Genomic DNA, 27569 nt, shown 5'->3' with positions numbered 1-27569 from the left:
CCACGGTTTCATAACAAGGGTCCAGCAAAGAGATTCAATCACACCTAGAATGGCCCCTTTTTAGCCAATAGATGCCACTTACAACTTTAAGAAAACGTTTCATTTTCCGTTTTCTTATGAGTTTAATTCTATAATTGGTTACTAAATGGATAGTGAGACTCCATTTGTTGATAAATACTTTAAAATGTAAGTTTAGGACTTGAGTAAAAGCTTGTTTCTACCTGCATTTTAATATATATAAACTATAAGGCAGGTGGAATGTGGAAAAATATTGCATAAAAGCAGCATTTTGAGCTTTTAAATGAATCTGAACACATATACTTATAAAGTACAGGAAGAAATTATTTGATGCCAAATAAATAATTACCTTTGAACCTCACATGTAATTTTTCTGCAGCTATTTGAATTAAGTAAATAAGCCAAGCTCCTGAAATATAATCTATGTTTTAAATTGCGTTTTGGTCCCCCACTTAAACAACATGTCATAAGCAGTATTGTCTGATTCAAGTTAAGTAATGTGGCTGCGACTAAATGGCGAGGATAAAGTACCCCAAATTATTTGATTAGCTGCGACTTTTTTGTCACCGTTTTTAGAAAGATCACATTTCCGACAGCCCTTGAAGCCAGCAGGAGTCCTCCCAGTCAGATCTGGCTGAACGTGACGAGCCGACTCGGAGCCGAGCGAGGTTTCCTGGCGGAGCTGCGGAGGGAGCAGGAGTTGAGCGGGTTTGTCTGTCTGTCTGTCTGTTCGTGTGTCTATCCGCCGCCGCAGTCGCTGTCTGCCTGGGATATAAAAACAAAACAATACACCCCCGAAAACTCATCTTTACGGCTTCAACGGTCTGGAGACGGCATCCACGGCTATGGACCCATCGATGTCCTCCTGTTATCCACACTGAGCGACGTTACTCCGTCGGATGCTCCAGTGCCCAGAGGAGAGGAGGAGGAGGAGGGGGTATCCCTATCATTTTTCGACTGCCAGGTGAAATAATTATATGATATAATGTGTGTGGGGTGGACGCTTGGGTTGTTTGTGTGAAAAGGGTGATAAGGAGGGGGGAGTGGGAGTCGTTGTTTGTTGGGCACGGGCAGCGGGTTTGTCTCGAGCCTGGAGCGGAGGTTAGCACGCTAGCTAGCTGCAGTTAGCGGACTGCTGCTGCTTCGTCATTCGCCGGGCTGGGAAGGATGCGGCGCTGGGATGCTGCCGCCGCTGCTGCAGCAGCAGGGAGGGGAGGGCCAGTAATGGTAACTGTACCGGCCGTCTGGCTTCGGCCCATCGTCCTTATGAACTACACCCCCAACCTCCCGTTTCCCCCCCTCCCACCTCTCTTCGTTGCGCCCCCCGCCTTCATAAACCACAGACTCTCGTTTCAGTTCAGGATGAACAAACAAAAATCGCAGATGATAGATACCGGAGTGGTTTCATCTGAGAAATAACACCACTTCCAACAGCTTGACTGCCGGACTGTCAGTTAGCCAGCTATGCTAGCCAGGCATTGAACTGGCTGACCGGCTAAGATTAGCACTAGCATCACCCCCCTCACCCTCCCCAGCTAGCATCCCTGGCTAACCCGCATCCTCCAGCCGAGCCATCACAGGCCAACCACACAACCACCTTCCCATCCTGCCGTCTCACACCAGCTATTTCATCGCCACTAACAGTTAGTAATCGGCATAAGAGCCGTTGCCAGACATTTATTCACGGCTCGCCCATTAAAATATAATGGAGCACGCCAAGCGGATGTTGTTATGTAACAGATAATGACACCACACGCCCTTGAAACAAAAGCTGTTGTTTCAGTATTTGTTTGTTTGTGTGTGTGATGCAGGGCACAATCATGAACAATAAATCACAGACAGGGGAGGGGGGAGTGTTTGTCGCACCGAGGGCCGCAGCTCTGAGCCGGCTTCTGAAATATACAACCCCTGCTCCTGTCAGCCATTGTTTTTGTTGTCATTGGAGATCTCAGCATTTGTTTTCCAGCGCTGGATCTTCCCAATGGTGCTTGTGTGAGCCATGCATTGAAGCAACATGACCAGTCGGTCATCAGAACACAACCAGTACCATATGTTGTTTGAATGCTGAAATGTGAATGATTATTGTCAGTATAAGGCATGCGATTTTTACCCACAATGTGTTCGTTTTTTCATATGAAAGAGAAGCCACTGATGTGGGAATCAGGTTTTATTGTTAAATTACTTGTAAAATGATAGCAGAGGTGGACCTACTAGTCTCATCTCATGTTGTCTACTGGCATATAGGAAATTCAGTTACTTGTGAGACATTACAGTGACAAACCTTTATGAATCATCATCATCACTGCATCTGTAAAACTGATCAGGAAAACAATTATCTCTAAGGTCATTTGTCAGAGCATTCAGATAGCTCTGTTCAGAGGCAGTTCAGTGTGATCTTCATAAGGAACAGAATTGCATTACAGAACCATTTAAAGCTAATTGTAGTCCCTCTGTTTATAGTCACTGGGGTGATATAATTTAGCATATAGATATCCATTATCTTTCTGTGTTTAAAGTGGATAATTTGACAAATAAATTGATATAATAAGTTCTTACATTCTGCTAACCTGAATTGGATAAGTGGTTAAGAGCAATGGCTGGGTCTTATTAAGACTTAAGCTGAGGGACAAGTTTTGGCTCCAAGGAGCTATATTACAGTTGCACACAGTTAGTTGCTCTAAACATGAGTTTATTTTTTAATTGTATGATTTTTGCATTCATTTACAAAACATCATCATGGAAAATGTCTTTATATGCACCTGTGAAAGTAATTTCAGGTAATATGCTGAAATAGTTATTGTAATGAAGCAGTGTTAAACTATACACGTGTTCAACATTTTAACATGCATACATCCATTATTTCACTTGATAGTGTTGGTTCTGTAAATGTAGTCTAAGTATCAGTGATGTAGAGATTGGGGCTCTGTAGGGGCCATCAGTTGCAGGACTCCTTGTTCTTTTTGCTTGATGCATCTGGCTGGATGTTTGAGCTTTGAGTTTGAGCTGCAGCATGAATTTGAGATGATCAGATGCCTTCTTGAGATCTTTACATGATGGAGAAGAATCTAAACACTTTAAATACCCAAACTTTTGCATAATAAAGTTATACTATTAAATGTCAAATATTTATCCCATACCATGTTATCTCAGATCCTATGTTGCCTCTGAATGTGAGTCAAGGAGCTGATGCTGGTGGTTTTTTTTTTTCTTCATTGTGTTTTTGGTAGGGCTGCACAAACTGTTCAAAAATTCACAAGCACGCAGAAAAAAGTCCCAATAGCTGAAGCTGCTAAGGATTTTGAAGTTCCCTTTCTGATCCATGGGAAAAGGACAACTTGTTTTAACCTCTCTTTTTAAAAATATGTTTAAATTTAGAATTGGGGGGAAAAAAAGATAACTTCGGAAAATACTGCCGTGCATTTAGATATATAAACATCAATCAACAGGGCCAATATTTGCCAATAGAGATATTCAACTAAAACTATATATTGTAACTAGGGCTGTTCGATATAACGATATATATCGGTGACGATATAAAAACGTCTATCGTTTCATATTGCGCTATCGTTTGTTTCGTAGTGTGGCAAAATATAATGTTTACGGCAATATTTTTTCATCGTTTTGATGGTCACTGTAGTGGTTATATTAATTTGTTAAAGTTCTCTCTTTCTCTTATATTTAATATGACCACACTATGGACGGACAAGCGACTGTTTTTACGCGTTGTCGTTAGCAACCACCACGGTAAAACAATGGCGTGGCTCCACTGTCTGCTTGTTTGTTTTGCATATTAACCTTTCACAATAAAGCTCAAGATCCTGTTGAGACTTTTCAAAATAAACTAAATCCCGTGAGAGAGTATGCAGTGTTTACGGATGAGAAGCAAAAAAGAGGCGTTAGAACAGGCTTTTCCCCGCAGCACGCCGTGTAATAAATACTCACAAAGAAAACGGCGGCTGTTACAACTTATGTCTAAAAATGTATAGCTTCATGCATCGGCTAAAAGTCATAACTCCAGGGACACGACGCCCAGCTGAAAACACTTCATGCAAGTCGAGCTGCCTGAGATTCACAGAATTTACAGAAAATTTTACACTTTTGTGATTTATATCGTTATCGGGATGATAGATGTCTTATATCGGGATATGAGATTTTGGTCATATCGCACAGCCCTAATTGTAACTAGGGCTGCTACGATTAGTCGACTAGTCACGGTTACGTTGACGAATAATTTAATAGTCTTAGCGACGTTTGAAGCTTTGTAAGATCCCAAAAGACGCAGGAAGAAGTAGTAGGATTTAAGAGTGTAATAACGGACTGAAACAGAAGATGGCAGCACTGCATGTACAAGGATGCCAGCTGCCATTAAACCCCGAAGAAGAAGAAGCTGTGTCCCAGAATTCATAGCGCGGCCCTGCTCAGTTTCCAACAATGGCGGCAGGTAGTTAGTTTTAATATTACTCTTATTATTCTTTTTGGGTCACAAAATAAACGTTTAACATATTTTCAGGTGAGAATGTAGCTGTGTAAACCTCAAATATCTGCTCAGTTTATCAAGACACCACATATTTTCAAAAGCGCTCCGACATTTTCGATAGCTCCATAGCTAGCCAGGGTTCAAGGTTCACTAGAGCCGGTGAGAACACCGGACTCCCGGCAATCTTTTTCAAACCCACTGCCGTCTTTCGCGGCGGTGGGTATCATGTTTAACCTGAAAGGTATTATGTTAAACATGATATATAAGTCACTTAGATAACTTAAAAATGATATTGTTTGGCTTTTTTCTGTATTTTATTTGTTCCTGAGTAAATCGGTTTGGCTGAGATTTAATTATAGTTTTTACACAGCTGAATAAACGTCAAGCAGACAGCTGATTATCAGAAGTGTGAGATGCTCGAGAATATACTCCGGTGTCCTGTTATATTTTAGATAGCAAGGAGCAGACGGCTGAGTTTATTAAACTTCACCAAAACAATCTGCAAATGTCATTAAAATTTAATAAACTATCATCTTGTCTTTATTTTTAGTTAGCACAGACCTTAAACACTTAAAGCTGTAAGCTAATGATAGTTATATAAGAGCAGATGCATGCTGGTGCAATAAGCTGTACGTTTTACGTCCAATGGATGCAAGATCTGATTAGTCGACTAATCGCAAAAATAATAGGTGACTAGTCGACTATCAGAATAATCATTTGTGGCAGCCCTAATAGTAACAAAAAGACCTGACAGTTACACATCCATGGATCTGTTGCTGCTCAGTGTTATTTCTAAAAGTCTCAGAAAATCTACCAGAACTACTGACTAAAATGTTTAGTTAAAATCTTCCACAGGTGTTAAGTTGGTTTGAAATCGGGTGGATTAAGTAACTGTACTTATAGCTGTCCACATTTCATTTTGATTCAAAATCATATTTAGATGGCGGCCTGCATGTAACATTTTTAGGGAAGACTAGCAAGTTGTCCTTTATGGAAGCTGTGTCAGTAGGATTGAGGAGATCCTCAAACTATTCCTTCAATTGCCCAACTAAATTCTCAGTTGAAGCCAGCAGGACCATTTCCTCACTGTATAAAGTACCATGAGAGCATGGTACTGGTTCAACAATTCTGTTGAACCATTATACAACTTAGGAGGGCCTAAGTTGTATAATGGTTCAACAGAATTGTTTGGAGGCCAATCAAATGTTTTGCTCCATGGCCTTATACTTCCGGCGCCCCCCGTGTGCGGCAGCCTGTTACAGCAGCTCTGCTCATTCTGAGTTTCTTTCTTTCTTATCTTTTTTCTCGTAATTTTTTTATAACTAACGTATTAGTAATTAGACTCTGCAACCATGTTCTACCGTTTTGTGCTAGTCCTGGTCGTTTTTTCAGTTTATTTCTACTTTTTTCACCCGTGTCTGGGGACCCAGAGCAGAGATCCTTTGTTTACAGTAAGGATCAGCTGTTAGCGCTGAGTCCCGCAGCGGTACTGCTGGCGGACAGACCCGATATTCCCAGCGAGCTGAGGAGGAAAAGACGGGGGTGTCGTGCTGGGAAGGAGCGCCGTCGCCCGAGAAGGAGACGTTATCGACCATCTCTTCCTTCTGTAATTATTGGAAACGTAAGATCTTTGCCCAATAAGATGGATGAGCTCATGTCGCTAACCTGGTCACAGAGGGAGTACCGGCAATGTAGCATCATGATGCTAACGGAGTCGTGGCTAACATCGCTAACTCCGGACACAAGCGTGACACTACCGGGATTCCAGCTGCTGCGAGCGGACAGGACCAGAGACAGCGGTAAGAGGAAAGGAGGGGGACTGGCAGTTTTTGTGAACGACAGATGGTGTAACCCTGGGCACATCACTGTAAAAGAGCAACTCTGCAGCAGAGACATTGAGCTGTTAGCCGTTAGCATGCGTCCGTACTACCTGCCCCGGGAGTTCTCGCATGTTATCGCGATAACAGCGTATGTCCCCCCCTCGGCCAACGCGGATGCAGCCTGTGACTCTCTCCACTCTGTGGTCAGCAGACTGCAAACACAATCACCGAGAGCCCTTCTCATAATATCAGGGGACTTCAATCATGCCTCACTGGACTCCACACTGCCCACCTTCACCCAGTATGTGACCTGCCCAACCAGAGTCAATAAAACACTGGACTTACTGTATGCCAATGCTGAAGAGGCATACAGTTCATCACCTCTCCCTCCCCTGGGCAGATCTGATCACAACCTGGTGCACCTTGTCCCTGTGTATGAGCCCTTAGTGCGCAGGGAGCCACCAGCCACCCGCACAGTACAGAGATGGTCAGAGGAGAGCGAGGAGGCTCTTAAGGATTGTTTTGAGTCGACTGTGTGGGAGGTGATTTGTGATGACCACGGTGAGGACATCGACAGCCTTACTACATGCATTACTGACTATATTAATTTCTGTGTGGATAACACCGTACCTACCAGGACTGTACGGTGTTTCTCCAACAACAAACCTTGGATTACCCCAGAAATTAAAACCGTCCTCAAGCAGAAGAGGAGGGCCTTCAAATCCAGAGACAAAGAGGAGTTGAAAAGGGTGCAGAGAGAGCTGAGGGGACTGATAAGGAATGGGAAGGACAGCTACAGGCAGAAGATGGAGAACCAGCTTCAGCAAAACAACGTTGGTGAAGTCTGGAGAGGCCTCAGAACCATCTCGGGCCACAAACAGCAGAACTCTCTGCCTGGGAGGGATGTGAGATGGGCAAATGAACTGAATCATTTCTTCAACAGATTTGACTCAGCCATGAGGCAGTCTGCAACATCGGCTGCAGACTCACCCACCCCCAACAACAGCATCCAATACACACTCAACACAAGGCTCCAGCCTGTCTCTCTCAACCACCCAGGTTAGGAGGGAACTGAGGAGGATTAATGGCAAGAAGGCAGCGGGTCCAGATGGCATCTGCTCGAGGGTCGTCAGGTCCTGCGCGGACCAACTGTGTGGGGTGATGGAGCACCTCTTCAACCTGAGCCTGAGGTTGGGAAGAGTCCCACAGCTCTGGAAAACCTCCTGTGTTGTACCAGTGCCAAAGACTTCACGCCCCAAGGACCTCAACAGCTACAGGCCGGTGGCTCTGACATCCCACCTGATGAAGACCCTGGAGCGGTTGGTCCTGGCTCAGCTTCGGCGCCTAATAAGCTCATCACTGGACCCACTTCAGTTTGCCTACCAGCCTGGCATTGGAGCGGATGATGCCGTCATTCACCTCCTACATCGTTCCCTCGCTCACCTGGAGACCGCTGGAAGCACTGTGAGAATCATGTTCTTTGATTTCTCCAGTGCCTTCAACACTATTCTTCCCTCGGTTCTAAAGGACAAGCTGGAGAACTCTGGAGTGGACCATCACCTCACTACCTGGATCCTGGACTACCTCACCGACCGACCACAGTATGTGAGGACTCAGGGCTGTGTGTCGGACAGGGTCGTCTGCAGTACGGGGGCCCCACAGGGAACGGTTCTGGCTCCGTTCCTCTTCACCATCTACACTGCAGACTTCTCCCACAATTCCACCCAGTGCTTCCTGCAGAAGTTCTCTGATGACTCTGCAATAGTCGGCCTCATCACTGATGGGGACGACAAGGAGTACAGAGGTCTGACCCAAGACTTTGTGGACTGGTGCCAGCTGAACTACCTCCAGATCAACGCCAGTAAAACCAAGGAACTGGTGGTAGACTTCCGCAGGCACAAGCATTCTCCACTGCAACCACTGAACATCCAAGGTATGGACATTGAGGCTGTGGACAGCTACAGGTACCTTGGTGTTCATCTGAACAACAGACTGGACTGGACTCATAACTCAGACGCCCTCTACAGGAAAGGGCAGAGCAGGCTGTACCTGCTGCGGAGACTCAGGTCGTTTGGAGTGGAGGGCCCACTCCTGAAGACCTTCTATGACTCTGTTGTGGCTTCTGCTATCTTTTATGGCGTGGTCTGCTGAGGCGGCAGCATCTCTGCTGGGGACAGGAAGAGACTGAACAGGGTGATCCGAAGGGCCAGCTCTGTTCTAGGATGCCCTCTGGACCCAGTGGAGGTGGTGAGTGACAGGAGAACGGCGGCTAAGCTGTCATCCCTGATGGACAACATCTCCCACCCCATGCAGCAGACTGTGACAGCACTGAGCAGCTCCTTCAGTGGGAGACTGCGGCACCCACGGTGTGGGACGGAGAGATTTCGCAGGTCTTTCCTCCCCACTGCTGTCAGACTCCAGAATAAAGACTTTAACTGATCAAGCACACACATCCATACATATGCAATAATACTAAGTGCAATAATCCTTTCTGTCATCGTTGTATTTTTACTCAGTTGTATATAGTATTTGTATTTGTATTCTATTTTTATCTTATTGTATATTTATTTTATTTTATTCTACTGTATATAGTATTTTATTTTATTCTATTCTGTACAGTTGTGTACTGTATTTATTCTTATTGTATTCTAATTTTTGCCTCATAACTTTTGCACTGTCCACTTCCTGCTGTGACAAAACAAATTTCCCACGTGTGGGACTAATAAAGGTTATCTTATCTTATCTTATCTTATCTCACCAAACTTTTCCCACAGCTGAGTTTCTGCTTTTGTCACTGCCAGAGTTACAGTCCACTTTGCCTTTTGGTACTTGCCAGGTATCTCAGGAAATATACGATCTAACAAAGTCCTATGGGACGTCTTCTTTAATTCAACAGTTCTTTTCACATTTGGTGTCTGCTATCTACTTAGGAGGTTGCCACGATGACAGGCATCAGCTACCTCGCAGCCACAGCTCTGTACAGACACCTCAACAATGGAGGTGTGGAATGCAGTCCATTAAGAGTCAACCAAACTTGCTCATGGTTCTTCCCCAGCTGAAAGCTGTTGTTCCATGTCTCAACATCTAGTTTCAAAAGGCAGAAATCAGACTGTTAGGGCCTTCACCTAAAGCTGCACCCTGACTTGCATAGCACTGGACCTGCTCTTTGTCACTGTGCATATTTTTTTATGAACAGAATAATTTGGTGAAGCCAAGTGGCAGAAGGTCTTCACTTTGGTGGCCTCAAAATCTTATCATTGCTTTTTGGAGTAGTTTAAGTAACTTGGTGTCTTGTTCATAGGTGAGGGAAGTGTTTGATTGATGAATGGATTGGTACTGCTTCTGCAGTAATGGAGACACTCATTGTGGAAAACTGAGAGCTGAGCATTAAAGCAAAGCTGTCAATTTACCAGTTGGTCTGCATCCCCATCCTCAGCTGTGGTGGCAAGCTTTGGGTAGTGACCAAAAGAATGAGATTGAGGATATAGACAGCTGAAAGTTTCCTCCAAAGCGTGGCTGGGCTCTTCCTTAAGCCCTTTTTCCGTTGCTACCTACTTGAATTGGCACAAAGCAACTCGAGGCGGCACAACTTGTTTTCCATTACAATCGAGTACCACTTAATGTGCATGGGGTTGTTATAGCAACATGGCTGAACATCCCGTGTCGTCATTTGTATGTGACATGAACAAAGGTGGATGTCAAGGCGATGTTATACCTGCTGCTCGGTCTGTGGCTTTTTGTCAGGCTCAGCACCACGGTGTTGTTTCTGTGTGGGCATTTCCCTTGTTGCCAGGTACCAGGTTCTGTCATCTGATGGAAAACCCTAAAAACCGTGTCGAGCTGTACCGAGCTGACCCGAGTATGTACTAATGGAAAAGGGCTATTAGAGATGGGGAGAGGAATTCGGTTAATTAAGGTCTCAGAATAGAGATGCTACTCCTCCACATCGAAAGGAACCAGTCATCTGACTAGGGTGCCTCCTTGGTGCCTCTTAGGTAATGTATTCCAGACATGCCCCACGAGAAGACCCCCTGGCTGATTTGGAAACCTCTGGAAGAACTGGAGTAGGCGGCTGGGGTAAGGCAGGTCTGGGCGTCTCTGCTTGGACTGGTGCCCCTGCAACCCAGCTGCAGACGAATTGCAGTGGATGGATGGACTATTTAATCCCCAGAGAGAAATAGTCTCTTTAGCCGCAGCTAGCTGGATCTGATTTATTTTGACATGATATGCAAACTCCCAACTCCTTTTCTAGTTAAACTGGAAAAACTATTTCACTGTATTTAAATTTTATATAGAAACAGTTTTATCCAATTGTTTAGCTGTTCTATGAAATAATGTAACAGCTGTTGGTGTATTGTACATTTTCACACTCAAGACTAACAATTTATCTTGGGAAATCAATGAATTAAAGTAAATAGTAGCCGCTGCCTTTTTGTTGTTGTTACCTTGATAAGTTAAGACATAAGTTAAGTCATAAGTTTGACACAATGCAGATTGTTCTAGAAACAGAAACATATGTCCCATTGTTCTCAATTAACTTGTCATATTTACTGTAAGTCTTATTTACATAAACAAGCAACATTCTCACAACTGTGAAGTCCTACCTAAGAACAGAGAAGTCTGTTGGTATAGTCAGAGAAGGTTATGAGGGGTAGGATGGAAAAATGTGAGGATGGATGAAAAAGGTGAGAGAAGAGAAATAGAAATAGGAAAAAGAATCAAAGTAGGGGCTGGTGAAGAAGAAGGGGGCGACAGGAGTTGAAAAAGTGAGGCAAAAGAATTAAAATGAATGATGGAGGAAAGCAGGAGTGAGAACTGGGGAGGGAGGGAAGGAAGGAAACGGGTGAGACTGGGAGGTCCTGGAATTCTGTGTGGAAGGAGGAAAAGTCAGCCAAGGGAGAGATGGATGGGGAAACTGAATGAAGGACCGGAGAAAGAGAAAAAAACTAGTATACCTAGTCAAGAAATGATGAAGAGAGGGACAGAATGGGGAGGGGACAAGACAGGAAGAAAATGAGTTTGTGAGGAAGAGAAGGAACATGACAAGAAAGGACTAAAGGAAGTAAAAGAAAATGAGAATCATCAGGAAGTTGATAGCAGGTAAATGATAGATGTCTTGATGCATGCTCAATCATCCAGGCAAGCAAATCCTGAAAGGTTGATTCTGCTCATCTGGACGTAGCATTTTTCCCACTGAAAACGTTACGCCCAGATGAACAGAATCAACCTTAAATGGTAGTTGGCATAGAAAATGGGAGAGGAGAGAATGAGATACGTGAATTTCCTTCACTTAAAGGTGAGTGAAGAGAGACAAAGGAAAGAGAAGATGAAAAAATTACAGAGCTGGGAACCAGAGACATGAAAGAAATAGCAAATTGTCTGGCAAGGGATGTAACAAAGGAAACAAGGAAAAGGTTGGAAGGAGTTAAGGAGGCAGGAAGCGTGCTAAGGTTCTGAACAATGAGTGGTTGCCTGCTGTGTTTGCTGTGAGAAGGAAACTATCCACTGACCTGCTGTGGGTTTTTTTTCTTCTCAGTTTTCTCCTTTCTCTGTCGTTGTTTCCTTCCAGGCTGACTCACTACTGGACCGCCTGAAAACTGAAGAACTCTGAGAGAACAAGAGAGTGAAGGGAACACTGTAAAAGAGGGAGTGAGAAGAAAGGAAGGAAGGAGGGAGGGAAAGAGGGAGCAAGAAAAGTAAAGACGGTGAGGAACACTAGACGGGAAGAGAGGCAGCAGGAGAAAGTCAGGTTGGGTCAGAAGGGCAAGAGGAGGAAAGAGTAAGTGATAGTGGACAAGAGAAGTATAATTATTCATCTATTAGGCAGTGAGTGGAAGAATTTAAAGTCTGATGAGAATAAGTCAAGCGGTCAGACGGACAGCTGACTGAGCTTCAGACAAACCCACTGTCCTGCTAACCCTCCAACAACTGTCCCTTCACGGTCACCATACTGGGAGAGCTGGGAGAACTGGTCACGAGGAGAAGCCACCATGAGCGACCAGAACGTCGTCAAGGAAGGCTGGGTCCAGAAAAGAGGCAAGTTTTCCTTCTTTTTCTATTAGGAATTCTAAACTCTGGTCTTTAAAAACACATCTGGCAACCTTGTAGCTCTGAGCATTCCAAATAGAGCTGCAATGAATTGAATGGTGATTTGATAATGGATTCGATTTTCAAGCAAAAACGTAGTATTTATTTGTTATGCTTATCCTACATTGCAGTAAATTGAAGAAATAATTGGCAGGTTAATCAATGCTAAATTGTAGACCTAGTGAAGAATCAGACCTGCAGTGTAACCAGAGCCTGATGTGTTATTCCTCTGTTGTGTCCCACAGAGTTACACTGCTGTCCAAAGTTGTCATTCCCATATACACTAAACTCTCGTCCCAAATACCTGTTAGAGCACCAAATGTGGATTAATCTTAAAAATAGAACTGGAAGGTTTATTAATTTTTTGCAGACAAAGTCATGGTGTGAATGTGTTTGAGTTTTCAGCACAAAAGTTGTTAGAAACCCACCTGCACAGGAGTTAAACACAATTAATATAATGCTATTCACTGCTGTACTGTTAATGCATGTGCACCTCTGTGCAAGGAGGAAAGATGAAGGAGATGGAGAGACACGTGGGATTGTTTTGAAGGGAAAGCAGTTGGTATGCTCTTAAATTCTAGCAGAAGAGCAGAAAATCATATTGATTACTGTTTATATACAGTGATCAATAGTTTAGCCTACCCTGATTTGTTAACATAAGTGGATGGACATCAGTTGTACAAGTGAAATACTATTAATTTAATTAGTTTCTTAACATTTGCCTGGTTCAGTAATCTCTTTTCTAGCTTTTTAATTGTTTGTTCATGCTTGTTTAAATACAATTAAGGGAAATAGCAGTCTAATATACATCGGAAAAAGTAATGTTTGAAGTTTATCTTAAAACAAAAAAATCAAAATCATGCTGGATGGACTGAGAGGGAGTCATGTTAGACTCAAGAGGCTCCAAGGCTTGTAATACATTTGTAAAACAGTCGTATCCAGCTATTGGCACAAACTTTGCCTTTTCTCTTTTTAGTTACACCCAGGATGCTGATGTGTTGCTAATTTTATTAGAGACCAACTGTTTTTTTTAAGTTAGTTGTTATTCTGTTATGACCAATATACGTTTGAAGTGATACTGAAAAAACTGTCAGTTTCAAAGAACATACATTTCACTACTAAATGTAGTTAAATGCCTGTTTATTCGTGCTTTTGTTATATATTATTATATTGTTCTGTTATAATTAACTGCATTTCACTTCAACAAAGTGCAATCTTTGAGCAGTTCTGCAAAACTGGGAAAATGCAATCATTTATGTCATCATAGAAATAGATCATGAGGGCTGTGGGATATGACCAAAATCTCATATCCCGTTATGAGATGTTTCTCATCACGATAACGATATATATCACAAAATAGCGCTTTTTCTGTAAATTCTGTGAATCTCAGGCAGTTCGACTTGTGTGAAGTGTTTCCAGCTGGGCGTCGAGTGTTTTGACCGATGCATGAAACTTTGAGTATTTATTGCATGGGATGCTGCGGGGAAAAGCCTGTTCTAACGTTTGAGTCTAAGGTTTATTTTGAGCGCCTGACGGCTCTTTTTTGCTTCTCATCTCCCCATTCACATGATTCTTGTGTGGGTGGTAGAAGAGATTTGTCGTGTTTGAGTCCGTTGTGGGGACCGGTTTGAGGCATAATTTGCATAGTACAGTTTTCTGGTCCCTGTCGGACGTTTCATAACCAAACCATGTCCATGCAACTGAGGTAGCCCCTTGTTTAGGAATAAGGTCCTCGATTTGTTTTGACTGGTCTTTCTGTTTGGAGCTACCTGGTTCTGGCTCGTCTTCACTGGCCACGGTGGTATTCTCCGTGCCCTGATGAAAAAATATTGCCGTAAACTGTGTATTTTGCGACACCACGAAACAAACAATAGCGTATAATTTGAAACTATAGATGTTTTCATTTTGTCGACCGATATATATCTTCGTATCGCACATATCACACCTGTAGTGAAAAGGACTAGGATGTCTATAAGAAATATAATTAATTTCCTAACCTGCTTACTTGAATTACTCCACTCAAATGGTATACTCTGCATTCATAAATTATTAGAGTAGTTGAGTGTAACTAACTTGTAGTGGTGTTTGGATCTGCAGCCTTGTTGCAAGATAAGGTTCATGTTGTCTGTGCAGAATGTGGCTTTATGCCCTTTTAATCTGACTCAGCCTACCTATGACTAGCACAGTGAACTGACTGTTGAGTGTTTTAGAGCTGCACTGTTTCACGGGGCTCTCATCTGTCTTACTTTTCACATTATTTGTTAAGAACTTTCTTTGACAGAAGCGAGAGGGGAATGGAGGGTGCTGCTGTCTGTGGTGGGTAGCGCAAGGTAGAGTAAGATCTTAGAACCAACAGCAACTGTTGTTGCACTTGAAAAAAGTCCTAATTGTCTCATTGACTAGTTGCTCACTTTGCTTCTGGCTGTTTTACTTATTAAACGTATAAACCAATGATTATTATTATTACCAATTTATTTTTAAGATCAGTTCACTGCTAAGAGGGCTTAAAAAGAAACCGCTTGTGCTTTTCAACACACCGGCTTCAGTCATAATAGATTTGTTTTTATCCAGCTATGTGTGGACATGGCCTGAGCCACCATGCCAGTTTGAAGCACAGAACCTCCAAACAATGGTTGTTTACCTGCCAGACATTGAGCAGTGAAGGCAAGCTTTGCAGGGCTGCAGCCCAGTCTGAACTGCACTTTGCTGGTGTGTTTTATTTCCCACACTGGTTTTTGTGTTTGTGTAAGTGTGTGTTTGTGTTTGCTGAAGGTGGGTTTGTCTGGTATGAGCTCAGGGCTTTTGGCTGGCAGGCAGGGGGAAGTTTCTCAGTGGCACTATGAGCATACAGAGGATGACCTAACACTCTGGTTCCTTCCTATCTGGCCCCCACAAGTCCCTGAATTGTTTATTGCGCCTCTGTGTGTTCTTATAATTCAGCCTTAATGTCCGTCTCAGGGACGCTGTCCTCACAAGCTCTCTGTGCTGTTTCAACATCAAAACTCAAGAGTTCACATTAAGTTCAGGAAAGTTTGGACACAGTTTCCACACTACATATTAGTGGGCGTGGGGAACACACATTTTTACATATAGCTGGTTTAAAACAAAGCAGAGGAAGCACAGTTTTGCACTATAGCTAGCTTTCACAGAATGCAAGTAAAATGTTTCACATATCAGTTAAATTTTCTAATCTAATTTGACAGATGTTAAAAGGGATCTGTTAACCTCTCCTTCATTTTTTCATATCTGCTGCTATAAAGGTAGAAGTTTATATTAAACATTGCTGAAGATTAAAAAAAAAAAAAAAGACTTTAGTGTCTCTACAATGTATCCCTGTGAGCCAAAGACTTGGGCTTCAGGCTGTGTGCCTGTGTTTTTATTTCTTTGCTTGTTTGTTTGTTTGGTTTTTTTTTTTTTTTTTTTGGGGGGGGGGGTCTACTTTTGGATTCAGTGATGTCACATTGCTCTGGCTGTTGGCACAGAGGTCCCACCAACCTGTTGTTTAAACCTTTTTGTTAATCAGAAGGAAGGGGGCTTACAGATAGGGTGACCTTAAAACAAGAGAACCTTAAATAGCTTGTTTAAAGAGGATGGACTAAAGAAGTTGTAAATGAGTTGGAAGTTCCCTCTCCTGGGAGTAAGGAAGAGGGAGGCCAAGCAAGACCAGCTGAAGCTGCAAGTTGTTTAATGTGATCAGGTATAGATTTAAACTGTAACTTAATGGGAAATCATTCAGTTTGAAAGGTCAAGTAGGGCAGGACCAGACAGTACACATTTTGAAGAGATTTATATGAGTAATAGCTCAACTGATATAAAAAATGTAGTTCTACTATTCCACTGTACAAATATCTGGACATACAGCATGTTTCTGTTAAGCAGAGATGTGGACTGTTGAGACAAAAAATACATTCAAAAACCTTTCTCCAGCTTTAAAGGTGCAGTATGTAAAATCTCACCAATGGATGTCAGATTGATGACAACAATCTGTTTTCCCTCCCAATTGAAGTGCACAATCCTAGCTATGCTGGCCACTCTAGGACAAAGAGCTGTTGTTGCCGCCGTTCATCTGTAATGAATGTAGGCTGTCAGTCCACTGTTTACCTCAGCTGACAATATGCTGCATCACCATGTTTGTTTACTCTGAATGAGGCTGTAAAACGTTCAGATATCAATTCATGATTCAGTGAAGCTCGCGTGTTTACGTTAGCTGGCATAATTTTAGCCTATAACTAGCTGTTAATGTTTAGCAAGCTAAGTGTCAGCTGCTTAGAGCCAGGAGGGTTCCCCGTTTAATCTGCTGACAGTAATTGCGACAATGTCGAGTTTGTTTTTTCTAATAAATGACCCCCACTAAAATTGCTTACTTTACCCTTAAAGTAGAGCTGCTGTCAGCGGCAGTTATCTTACTGACAGAGATATTTGGTGTCTGTCTCATGCCGAAGCCTTTATCCTTCCCATAAGACTGTTTTTTTTTGTTTTTTCTGAAGCCTTGTGAGTCATCACATGTCATAGTTTCTTCAGGGTTTGACTTGTTTGATAGACCATAAAGTGGTTCAGATATTAATCACTGATATCACAGTTCTTTGTTAACTCTGCTGCTAGTATGACTCTCTAATTTATCAAGATATAAATATATATATATATATATAGGATGTATCCATGGTAGATGGTAAATGGCCTGTGTTTGTATAGCGCTTTACTAGGACTACTACTAAGGACCCCAAAGCGCTTCACACATCCAGTCATCCACTCATTCACACACTGGTGATGGCAGCTACATTGTAGCCACAGCCACCCTGGGGCGCACTGACAGAGGTGAGGCTGCCGAACACTGGCGCCACCGGGCCCTCTGACCACCATCAGTAGGCAACGGGTGAAGTGTCTTGCCCAAGGACACAACGACCGAGACTGTTCAAGCCGGGGCTCAAGCCGGGGCTCGAACCGGCAACCTTCTGATTACAAGGCGAACTCCCAACGATCGCCCTATGTACCCAAGTAACATGGATACAGCACAGCATAATTACAGCATTTGTTGTAATTATGTCACAAATATATGACTCAGATAGCAGGGAAGCAACACATAAATTGTTATATGGAGTTTGGGGGTGAAGCTAAAATGAGTAAAACAAAAAATGACACAAAATAACAATTACTAGGTTTTAAAGGGATGACTCGTTTGTGACTTTGCAGACGTTTTTAATCCTAGTTGAAAGTGTAATCTCTGGATCTTTCTGAGCTTGAACAGCATTCCCCAGCTATCATTAGTTTAGTGTGAGGTCTTCATGATTAAAACACCAGTAAATAAAAGTCCAAAGTGGTCTTAGTGGTAATCTGTGGATTAGGAGCTGGCACTGGTACTTAATTCTATTTTATAGAACAGACTTATGAAAGGTTTAAAAAGACGTGATAGTACCAGGGTATGAGCTGTTGGTGCCATTTTTATCTTTTATTCCCTACCTGCAGGAGAGTACATCAAGAATTGGCGACCACGCTACTTTCTGCTGAAGACAGACGGCTCTTTCATCGGCTACAAGGACAAACCACAAGACTCTGACCTGGCCTACCCACTCAACAACTTCTCTGTAGCAAGTAAGCCATGAGTAGATCATCGCACGTTTCAAACATCACTAACTTTGTACGACTCAACACATCTCTCTGTGTGACTGTCAGAATGCCAGCTGATGAAGACGGAGCGGCCAAAGCCAAACACCTTTATCATCCGCTGTCTGCAGTGGACGACAGTCATCGAAAGAACTTTTCATGTTGACACTCCTGATGAGAGGTGAGCTGTCATCTTACAAATTCCTGTATTTCACTATTACAGCAGCCTTGGATAATGAAGAAGATCCTTCTTAAAAAAAAAAAAAAAGGTATACATCTTAAGGAAAAGGAGAAAAAATATTACAGAAGTTACGTAGATTCTGTTTAAATAACTTTGTCTGATTTATAGTTAAAAATAATGTCCTTTTGATACTTGTTATAGAGCCTCAATACATTCTTTCATATTTTTAACTTCTTAAGCCTCCAGCGGGGCCGGAGCTGAAGTTTAGCTGACCAAAGGCAAGATGTAGGGTGCGCTGCCCTGTCTGTGTTCTTCGCAGGGAAATTTAGAATCACAAATCAATCTAAACCTGAGAGGCTTGAATCCAGAACCTTCTTACTATGAGGCACCACACCACTGTTCAACCCCCCCTCCTTCTGAAACAAGTATCTCTCTCTTTAAGTGAACGTTCTTCTGATTGGCTTTGATATTAAACGCAGATCTACGAAGGCAGATCGGTAAGGCTTCCGTGTTCACAGAAATACCTCTAGGGTTGAAGTAATCATATTAGCAATATCCTATCTCACTGACATAAAAAGCCAAGAGTAGGAGGGAAAAAAATGCAGCGTTTAGAACAGTGTGCATGTATGACAGAGAAAACGGAAATGCATTGCAGCTCTTTTAATGTAAATAATTTATTAGATTGTGGGCTTCCATTGACTGTGTGTATTTATTATGAAGAAAAAATAAATAATATTTAATAAAAAGATATGAGAGTCATTACCTAATATGAAAGGAGTGGGTCAGATTATGGAAATGGTTGAATTAAATTCTAATTACTTTACACAGCAGGATTCAATCAACACAATGAGAAGACAGTCAGGAAGTGAGTGGGACTGAGATGGAAAGTCAAGTTTTGCAAGTAAACACTAAAAAAATGTACGCACAAAGACCTGATACCTGATGTGAAATGATTTGTTACTAACAACATTAAACTAAAAACACATGAGTGGGGGTGGTTTTATCACAGATTTGGTTGGTTTTGAGGATGGTGGATCGCTGTGAGAGACCCTGAAGAACAGTTTGTTCTGACCAAGTATATCCAAAAGGTTCCTTAAAAAGTTTTAAAAGGCAAGAAAAAAATGTAACAAACATCTTAAGAAAATGTCTTAAACTGAACACTGAGGACTCTAAACGATGCAAGACAAAGAAGTCGGAGTTTCGTAATTTTTTTCACGTTGCATTTTAAAACAATTGCTCACATTTATAAAGATTGACAGAGTGCCACTTGGATTATTAACATACAGATCAGGATAGAATTCACAGTTCATCACCAGTGATTCTGTTCTTACTCACCATTGTATCTCATATTTAGGCCCCCAGCAAATTGTTATTTATAAGACTCTGCTGTAAAGATTTCATGCTTACCTTTGATCCTTGATTGAATTTAATCACAGTATTATTATGTAGTTGTTTTTCTCAGGGGTTTTTTTTAACGGTTTTCTGCAGACAGATTCTTCTTGAAAAAGAGGCGTCAGTCTCCAAGAGATTACCTGTTTGAATTAACAATTTATACTACTACTACAAATCTTGAGAACTTGACAAAAAAATGTGCAGCCGGAAGCTGTCGAACTAAAGAAGAATACTTTGCAGAGTGACGTTATGAAAACTTTAACCTTTCCCATACGGAAGGCATATAGTTTAATTTAACCATCTATTTAAGAAATTTAGAAAATAGACTTTTGACGTTTAATCTATGATGTTGTTTCCACGTATCTCCTACAGGGACGAGTGGGCTGAGGCCATCCAGATGGTAGCAGAGTCACTAGCCAAGCAGGAGGAGGAGGGCATCTTGTGCAGCCCCACCTCCCAGATTGAAAACGTCAACGAGGAGGAGATGGACACCTCCATTAGCCACTACAAACGAAAGGTAGAGACTGCTTTAATTCTCATTCCCAGCTTCATACTTTTATTGCTGGAACTGTCCTAGAGTAGTTTTTCATGAGTTACAGTTCAAAATAATCCTTGTTCATCATATGCTGGGCCTTGAAGCACGCCCACTCTCACCTGAAACAAGCTGTTTTAGCTTGCTTCTTAATCTCTTTAGGCCTCCCTGCTGATTGAGTGCCTCTAAATAACGTAAAATCTGAACAGCAAGATATCTGTGTCTGCTCTCGTTTCTTTAACTGAAACAGAGTGTTTAAAGCAGTGTGAAACCCGAGCTTTTGGTTCATCTGGATTACTGCTACACACACTGACCTAATTTCCGGAAACCTGAACATCCACTGTCGTACCGCTACAAATATGACAGAAAATAAGAAGAAGCATAGAAGTCCAACTGTAATAAAGCAGTTGAGGTTAAAACAGTATCAAGGACTCACAATACAAAGTGTTTGTGGGATATACAGTAAAAATCAGTATTGTTGATCTGACCATTCTTCTATGTCCCAGTTTGTGAGCTGACTGGTTTACTTTAAGCATATTGCTTTGAAGATGAAGTGTACTGAAGACTGGAGAAATGCTTATGACAACTGTTTCCTGATATTTCTTTCCACAGACAATGAATGACTTTGACTATTTGAAGCTTCTGGGCAAAGGCACTTTTGGTAAAGTCATTCTGGTGAGGGAGAAGGCGAGCGGCACCTACTACGCCATGAAAATCCTCAAAAAAGAAGTCATCATTGCCAAGGTCCTCTTTTAAATGATCAGCCTTATTGCTGAATAATTCAGTAACGAGGTGTATTTTTTGAATCTACTGTTACATATTTGACTAATCTAATCTGAATCTAATTACAGCATGTCTGCCTTCTAATATTTGGTGTTTTGCATTTGTTAGATGAAGCACATTCATATCAAACATTCTCTCAAATTTTAGATTTCAGCTCAGTACTTTTTACTCCTCACTAATCATTGCTCTTTAATCTTTTTGAACAGGATGAAGTTGCTCACACTCTCACAGAAAGTAGGGTTTTAAAAAATACTCGGCATCCATTCCTAACTGTAAGTATGGTAGATTGCATGTATCATTGCACCACATACAGCCACATCCTGCTAGGAGTTGTGTGAACCAAGTTGTAATTTGCATTTTGTCCAAACAAGCCATGACTACTAGCATCTGTGCAGAGACTCTTAAGAAGTGTTGTGAAGACTAACAGCTGGAAAGATGCACTCGATTCAAAGAGCTTTTGTGTTGCGTTTGAAACAAATGGCGCGTCTGGGTTTAAAATATATTTCAATATTTTTCACAGTCTCTGAAGTATTCATTCCAGACAAAGGATCGGCTGTGCTTTGTAATGGAGTATGTCAACGGAGGAGAGGTAAGAAGTCACTCAGAGACTTTTTAAATAGCACTTTGATGAGAGATGTTTTCGTTTAACATACAAGGATTTTTAAAAATTATTGAATAATGTTGATTAACATGACAGTATGAGATCCAAAGTGCTTTTAGAGCAAGCAGTCTCTCACTAGATAGTGTTATGTTTCACTGGGAAACACGTTGGACTGGGAAGTCTGAACTTTTGTGGTTCCATTGTGGTAATAGTTTCATCATTTTAAAGCACGAATCAGTTCAGGGTTTATTTAGTTTATTTTATGACCATAAAGTGACAATTATGATATATAAAATGATTTTAAGCAACTTTAAGTGTTTGTAGATGTTTTTTAATTCTATCTATATTGAATCTATTAAATGTGTGAGTGACATGGAGACTTGGTCTCCTTTGTAGATTTGCTTTAAAAAGTTATTTATTACTTTTTAAAACTGGCTTGTGTATATTTGTACATTTTATATATTTTTTCTCTGTTAATACTGTCCATGCGTATATAGTGCTGCAGAACTGTGCCCCCCCCAGCATGTTTGCACTGAGTAGGAGATGCTCTGTATCTCATTGTACAACTGTATAGTGACAATAAAGGCATTCTATTCTATTCTATTCTATTCTATTAAACTGAACAATGATTCTGCTTTTGTTTGGACTAAAACTGTGTGTAATTCAAAGTTGTTGTGTTTGCTTGCTGAAGCTATTGAGTCATGATTTCACCAAGTGAATTATCACTCGATAAGAGAAACATATCTAAACTGCATGAATTCTTATTGTTTCCCTGTCCACAGCTATTTTTCCACTTGTCAAGAGAGAGAGTTTTTTCAGAGGACCGCACCCGTTTCTATGGCGCTGAGATCGTCTCTGCTTTAGATTATTTGCATTCTGCCAAGATCGTGTACCGTGATCTGAAGGTAAAGTACACCTGCTCTGTGTGAGATCTGAGAAGTGTCCGTTATTATTCTGAATTTCCTGCTTATTAAAGGATACAGTAAAGGTTAATGGGTTTTATTCTTCTCCTCAACTGCTCATCAGCTGGAGAACCTCATGTTGGACAAAGATGGCCACATCAAGATCACTGACTTTGGTCTCTGCAAAGAAGGCATCACTGACACTGCCACTATGAAAACCTTCTGTGGAACACCGGAGTACTTGGCTCCTGAGGTCAGCGGTCACACCAGATACACATAAAGACTATTATCTGAATTTTGGGTTTCAGATGTTGACAAACCTTCCTATGGCTATAAAAAACAAGAAAGAGAGCATAAGATTAAAAAAACAAAACCAAATTTATCCGGTTTGTCCTCTGTAACAAATTCAGGAAGGAAACTGTTTTTCGGATCCTCTGTTTGTCTGTGTGTCACCACCCAGCAACTACCAGGTCCAATGTGGAAGTGCCCTAGGAGGCAGTTCCTCTGATGAAGGGTTTTCTTTCCAGTGGGTAACTGATCTCACTTCTTTTAATGTGGTTCTCAGTGGAGAACTAGAAAGTTGTTTGCTTCATAAAGAGGATATGAAAGAGGTTATCACACAGTTAAAGGTTGAAAAAAGAATTTTTGTGAAGTTCTCAGTTGAGCTAATCATAACGATAGTGGCCTCGTGGCTTTTAATATAAACAGTCACTAGAGGAGAACCTTTTATGTAGGGCTTCTTCTGAATGAAATACAAATGGGGCTAGTGGGAGCAATACAGTAAAAGGGTTTTTGTGTAAATCCTCAGGTGCTAGAGGACAATGACTATGGACGTGCAGTGGACTGGTGGGGTTTGGGTGTGGTGACATATGAGATGATGTGCGGACGCCTGCCCTTCTACAACCAGGACCACGAGAAGCTGTTTGAGCTCATCCTCATGGAAGAGATAAAATTCCCACGAACCCTGTCAGCTGACGCCAAGTCACTCCTGTCAGGGCTGCTCATTAAGGACCCCAACAAACGGTATGCATGCAAATGTAATTTTGATCAGCTTACCTGTGCAGTGAAGTTCTTTTTATTGCTAAGTGCCCTGTCCTGTTTAGACAGAGTCCCCTCATTGACACAAAGACTCTCTACGAGTCCTGACTTCACTACTGACTTAGCTACGAATGGAAAACCTGCTGACTGTCTGAGGTTCACTCAGCGGTTTTCTGTCACTGATAGCACACTTAAAATGTACAGGTGCAACAGGCCTTTCTGTCAGGTCTTTTCAAAGGGATAAGAAAACTAAGGAAACCAAATTTTAACCAACATTTTTTTAAACTGTATGAGAGATGTGCTTAATGTGGCAGGCAGGCAAATGCAGCATGCAAGTTGCACTTCAACCAGGTGCATTTTGCTGCTAGCAGCATTTCAAAGCCTCAGCTTTACTTTTCTAAACATACCTCATGTCATTGTGGCTAGATCAATTAATCTTTATCTTAGGGCTGCACGATTAATCGTTAGAAAATCGCGATCTCGATTCATGCTTATGTGCGATCTCATTTCCAAATGACAACGATTTAAAAAAAAAAAAAAAAGAAAGAAAGAAAAAAAGACGACGACGATTGTACCGCATTTTGATCCGGGACGTACTCTGCATGAAAACAAGCGCTCACTCTTCCTGCTCAACAAATGACAAGGGCGGAGCCTTATACCACGTGATACAGAAGCTGTGCCGTGTGATGCTAAAATTAGCAGGAAAAAACAACAGCGAGCACGTCAGGGATGACGAGAAAGTGACAGGAGAAAATCCGTCCCGGTCAACCACCCAAACATCAATAACGGGAACCTTATACAGCGCTTCCCTATACACGTCGACCTCCCGCAGGCACAAAGAAATCACGGAGGCTATCACTTATCACCTGACCACAGATATGGCTCCATCAACACTGTGCAAAACGAGGGATTTAGGAGAATGATCAACACCCTAGACAAACGCTACACAGTGCCGTCCCACAACTATTTTTCTATTGTTGCACTACCTGCTCTGTACACGCAGCGTCGAGCAACGGTGGAGACGGAATTTCAAGCAGTACAACATTTTGTTGTTTTTATGTTTATTTATTGTTTTTATGTTCAGTCGCAACTGTTACGAAGTTGATGTGCAGTTAATAAGTGCAATAAATATTTATACTGGAAAAGAAAATCGTGAGAGAATCGTGATCTCAATTCTAAGCCAAAAAATCGTGATTCTCATTTTATGCAAAATCGTGCAGCCCTACTTTATCTTCTCTGACCATAAAACTTTTCTCCAGAAGGCATTTGGCTTGTACGGGTGAAAATCAGCAAATTATAGTTTTGCTTGAAGCTGTCGATTTTGGAGCAGGTGCTTCTTTGTTGGTCAGTACCTTCTCTGTCCCTGGCAATGTAAAACTTATTATTATTGTGTGTTCCAGTAGTTTCCAGTTAATGGCAGGCTTGAGCCTCTGTGCTTCTTTAACATCCTAACTTTACCTAATTTCAACCTGAGGTGGAATTTGCGTCTCCTGCCAGACTTTGGCAAAGTGGTTACATATCCAGATAACATGTTCTTACATACAGTTGCTTAAATTAATAATCTTGCGCACACTTGATGAGAGCACAAACTCTTTATGTTAATGGGTGCCCAGCTAAAATGTTCTCAGGCAAAACCAGCTGGTGGCTGCGTTCAAGTTTCCACTCTTATCATCCCTGAAGCATTTTCTGTGTCTAACGAAGACGCCAGTGAAAAGAGGCTACTGCAGCTTCACTGAGCGAACTTGTTCACCCCATCAAGTTATTTTGGGATCAGTAGCAGGTGGATATTCTGGTTCCATTGATGGAGACTTTGTGAGAGCGCTATTTGATGTATGACTTTGACGCCATCTCCTTCGTATTCTGTGTGTTGGTTGACAGGTTGGGCGGTGGACCGGATGACGCTAAGGAGATCATGCGGCACAGTTTCTTTGGCACAATCGACTGGCAGGACGTCTACGACAAGAAGGTGAGAGCAGGATTTAGCTGCTAGACGTCATCGTCACTTCAATCGAAATCGATTCAAACAGTGTTTCTGAGGTATTCTGGTATCAGGGTTACCGTATTTTTCAAAAGAAGTCTGGCTGACATGTAAAATCCAAAATGGAATGAAAAGGACAAAACATTACCTCATCTTTATTTCATTTGAACACTATAACACAGTCAGACAAGTACCACCAGGTCGTTTTATACATATTTGTATGTTGTTTTTTTCTCAACTTGAGCTTTCATAATAACGTGTCCACCCAGGCCTCCCATGTGTGTATTGGAGACACAGACAACAATATGGTGTGAAGTTTTAAACTGATTTTGTTCCCCAGTTCTTCTGTGTTCACATTTGGACCAGGAAACTGTATTCCCCTGAAATTTGCCTTTTTTGTACGTCTAATGAAGAAACATAACACACTCTGTAGTCTGGTGATAATTTCTTTGTATTAGTGTATGTTAGACTATCTAAAAGTTTAGAACTCACCAAAATAATTTTAATAAAGTAAAAAGAAAAAAAGGCTCTAAATGTTTGATTTGAGTTCTGTTTAAGGTGAACAAAAATATCTAATCCTAACTGTAAAAAATGCAGGACCTAATTAGTAAAGGTGAATTTTAAGCCTAATCTTAAAAGTACAGAGGGTGTCTGTAGGGTAAAATGCTCTATTAAAATCTGTGTTATATTAGCACGACTGATAAAAGTCATTTGACAAAAAAAGTGTTCCTTCAGTTGAAACGACAGCATATGTGAAGCTGTTTGAAGACTGAACGCCTCAGTGATACAACACCACCGCTCTCTGCTTTCTGTCCGTCCCAGTTGGTACCACCCTTCCAGCCTCAGGTCACCTCTGAGACAGACACGCGCTACTTCGATGAAGAGTTCACAGCACAGACCATCACCATCACTCCACCGGAAAAATGTAAGTGCACATTCACTGTAATTTATTGCATTGTATTAACTGACTGAGATGACACTGCCAGCAGCTAGTGTGAGTTTAGCGTGTTTGCATGGCACTGGCTCTAAACACCAACTGCAAATGAAAACAGTATTAGTATTGGACACACTGAATATTTGAGGAGAGTCGGGGTAACTGCCGTTAAAGTTTGTAAGGACAACCTTACTGTCCATAATTGGAACATTCTTATGTTTTCCTGTTTGTGTTTTTACAGACGATGAGGACGGGATGGATGCAGCAGACAACGAGCGAAGGCCTCATTTCCCACAGTTCTCCTACTCGGCCAGTGGCCGAGAGTGAGCTCCAGCCCAGCCAGGCAGTATCGTCCCCATTTGTGGCCATTTTGAGGAAAACGCGTAGCCATTTTAGGAAAAAAAAACAAAAACAAAAAAACACCAGTCTCCCCTCTTTTTCTTCTTCTCTGCCTCCTTGCAGAGGGGGAGAAGTCTTTTTAGGGACTTTAAAAGAGGTTTTTGCACAGTGGGATAGACTCCAGCCGGTCTCCCCACACTAAAAAATAAGTCTCCTACATTTTCAGCGCTATTTACTGCAGAAGGCAATGTTTTTGTTATTTCTTTTTTCTTTCTGTCAGTATTAAGTTGTTGACCCAGGTTGCGTTAATATTTTTGTTTGTTTGTTGTTTCTGCCCATTTTTTGTTCTTCTTTTAACTTTTTTGCACTTGGTTTGGAAGAGCCGTTTTAGGGAACAAAAAACCAAAAATGTTGCCTTATGTGTGCAGATGTTTTGCATCATACCTACAGGGTGGTGTTTTTGTTGTTTTTGGGGATTGGGATTTTTCATCAGGGGAGAGGGTGGGTGGGTTCTGGGATGTGAAAGGTCATAAATAGTTGAGAAGAAGTGCATGGCTCATGGTTCACTCATTAAAAAACAAAAAGAAAGAAAGAAAAAAAAAAACCTCTTCCTCGTACATTTGCCATGGCAGCGCACATTTCCCAAATCCATGGTGATGAAATTCACAGTGAGCCTACAGATTACAAAAAACAAACAAACAGAAAAGAGAAGCTGGAAGATGAGAATGGGTGAATCTATATCATTCCTTTCATTCGTCGCAGTAACTTCCCTCTTATTTTATTTTATTTTTGCGCTTTTTTGAAGTTACTTTGAAACAAGAAACACTAAACTGCCAGAAACTGCACAGTTCACTCAGGCGCCACAGAGCACAACCGCATTCAAACT

The 27569-nt window shown here is 41.7% G+C and overlaps 1 protein-coding gene across 1 annotated transcript; it reads left to right on the top strand.

Annotated features, from left to right (window-relative positions):
- The first annotated feature begins 605 nt into the window (after positions 1 to 605).
- Positions 606 to 27175, top strand: akt3b (v-akt murine thymoma viral oncogene homolog 3b). Its single transcript, XM_026172064.1, has 14 exons — positions 606 to 982; positions 11885 to 12351; positions 17866 to 17991; positions 18073 to 18184; positions 19949 to 20093; positions 20721 to 20852; positions 21098 to 21163; positions 21412 to 21480; positions 22275 to 22397; positions 22519 to 22647; positions 23203 to 23417; positions 25311 to 25398; positions 26233 to 26335; positions 26586 to 27175. Exons 2-14 carry the CDS (start codon positions 12306 to 12308, stop codon positions 26669 to 26671), a joined length of 1440 nt encoding a protein of 479 aa, XP_026027849.1. The 5' UTR covers positions 606 to 982; positions 11885 to 12305; the 3' UTR covers positions 26672 to 27175.
- The last annotated feature ends 394 nt before the right edge of the window (positions 27176 to 27569 follow it).

This window comes from Astatotilapia calliptera, chromosome 6 (genome assembly GCF_900246225.1).
Source record: "Astatotilapia calliptera chromosome 6, fAstCal1.2, whole genome shotgun sequence".
In the NCBI taxonomy this organism is placed as follows: domain Eukaryota; kingdom Metazoa; phylum Chordata; class Actinopteri; order Cichliformes; family Cichlidae; genus Astatotilapia; species Astatotilapia calliptera.
Note: the sequence above shows the minus strand (reverse complement) of the source record. Positions and strands in the feature narration are given on the sequence as shown.

Coding starts and splice junctions, on each gene's coding strand:
- akt3b (XM_026172064.1), top strand. CDS start 12,306: ATGAGCGACCAGAACGTCGTCAAGGAAGGCTGGGTCCAGAAAAGAG. Junction 20,094..20,720: donor TTAGCCACTACAAACGAAAG/GTAGAGACTGCT, acceptor TTCTTTCCACAG/ACAATGAATGACTTTGACTA. Junction 20,853..21,097: donor AAGAAGTCATCATTGCCAAG/GTCCTCTTTTAA, acceptor CTTTTTGAACAG/GATGAAGTTGCTCACACTCT.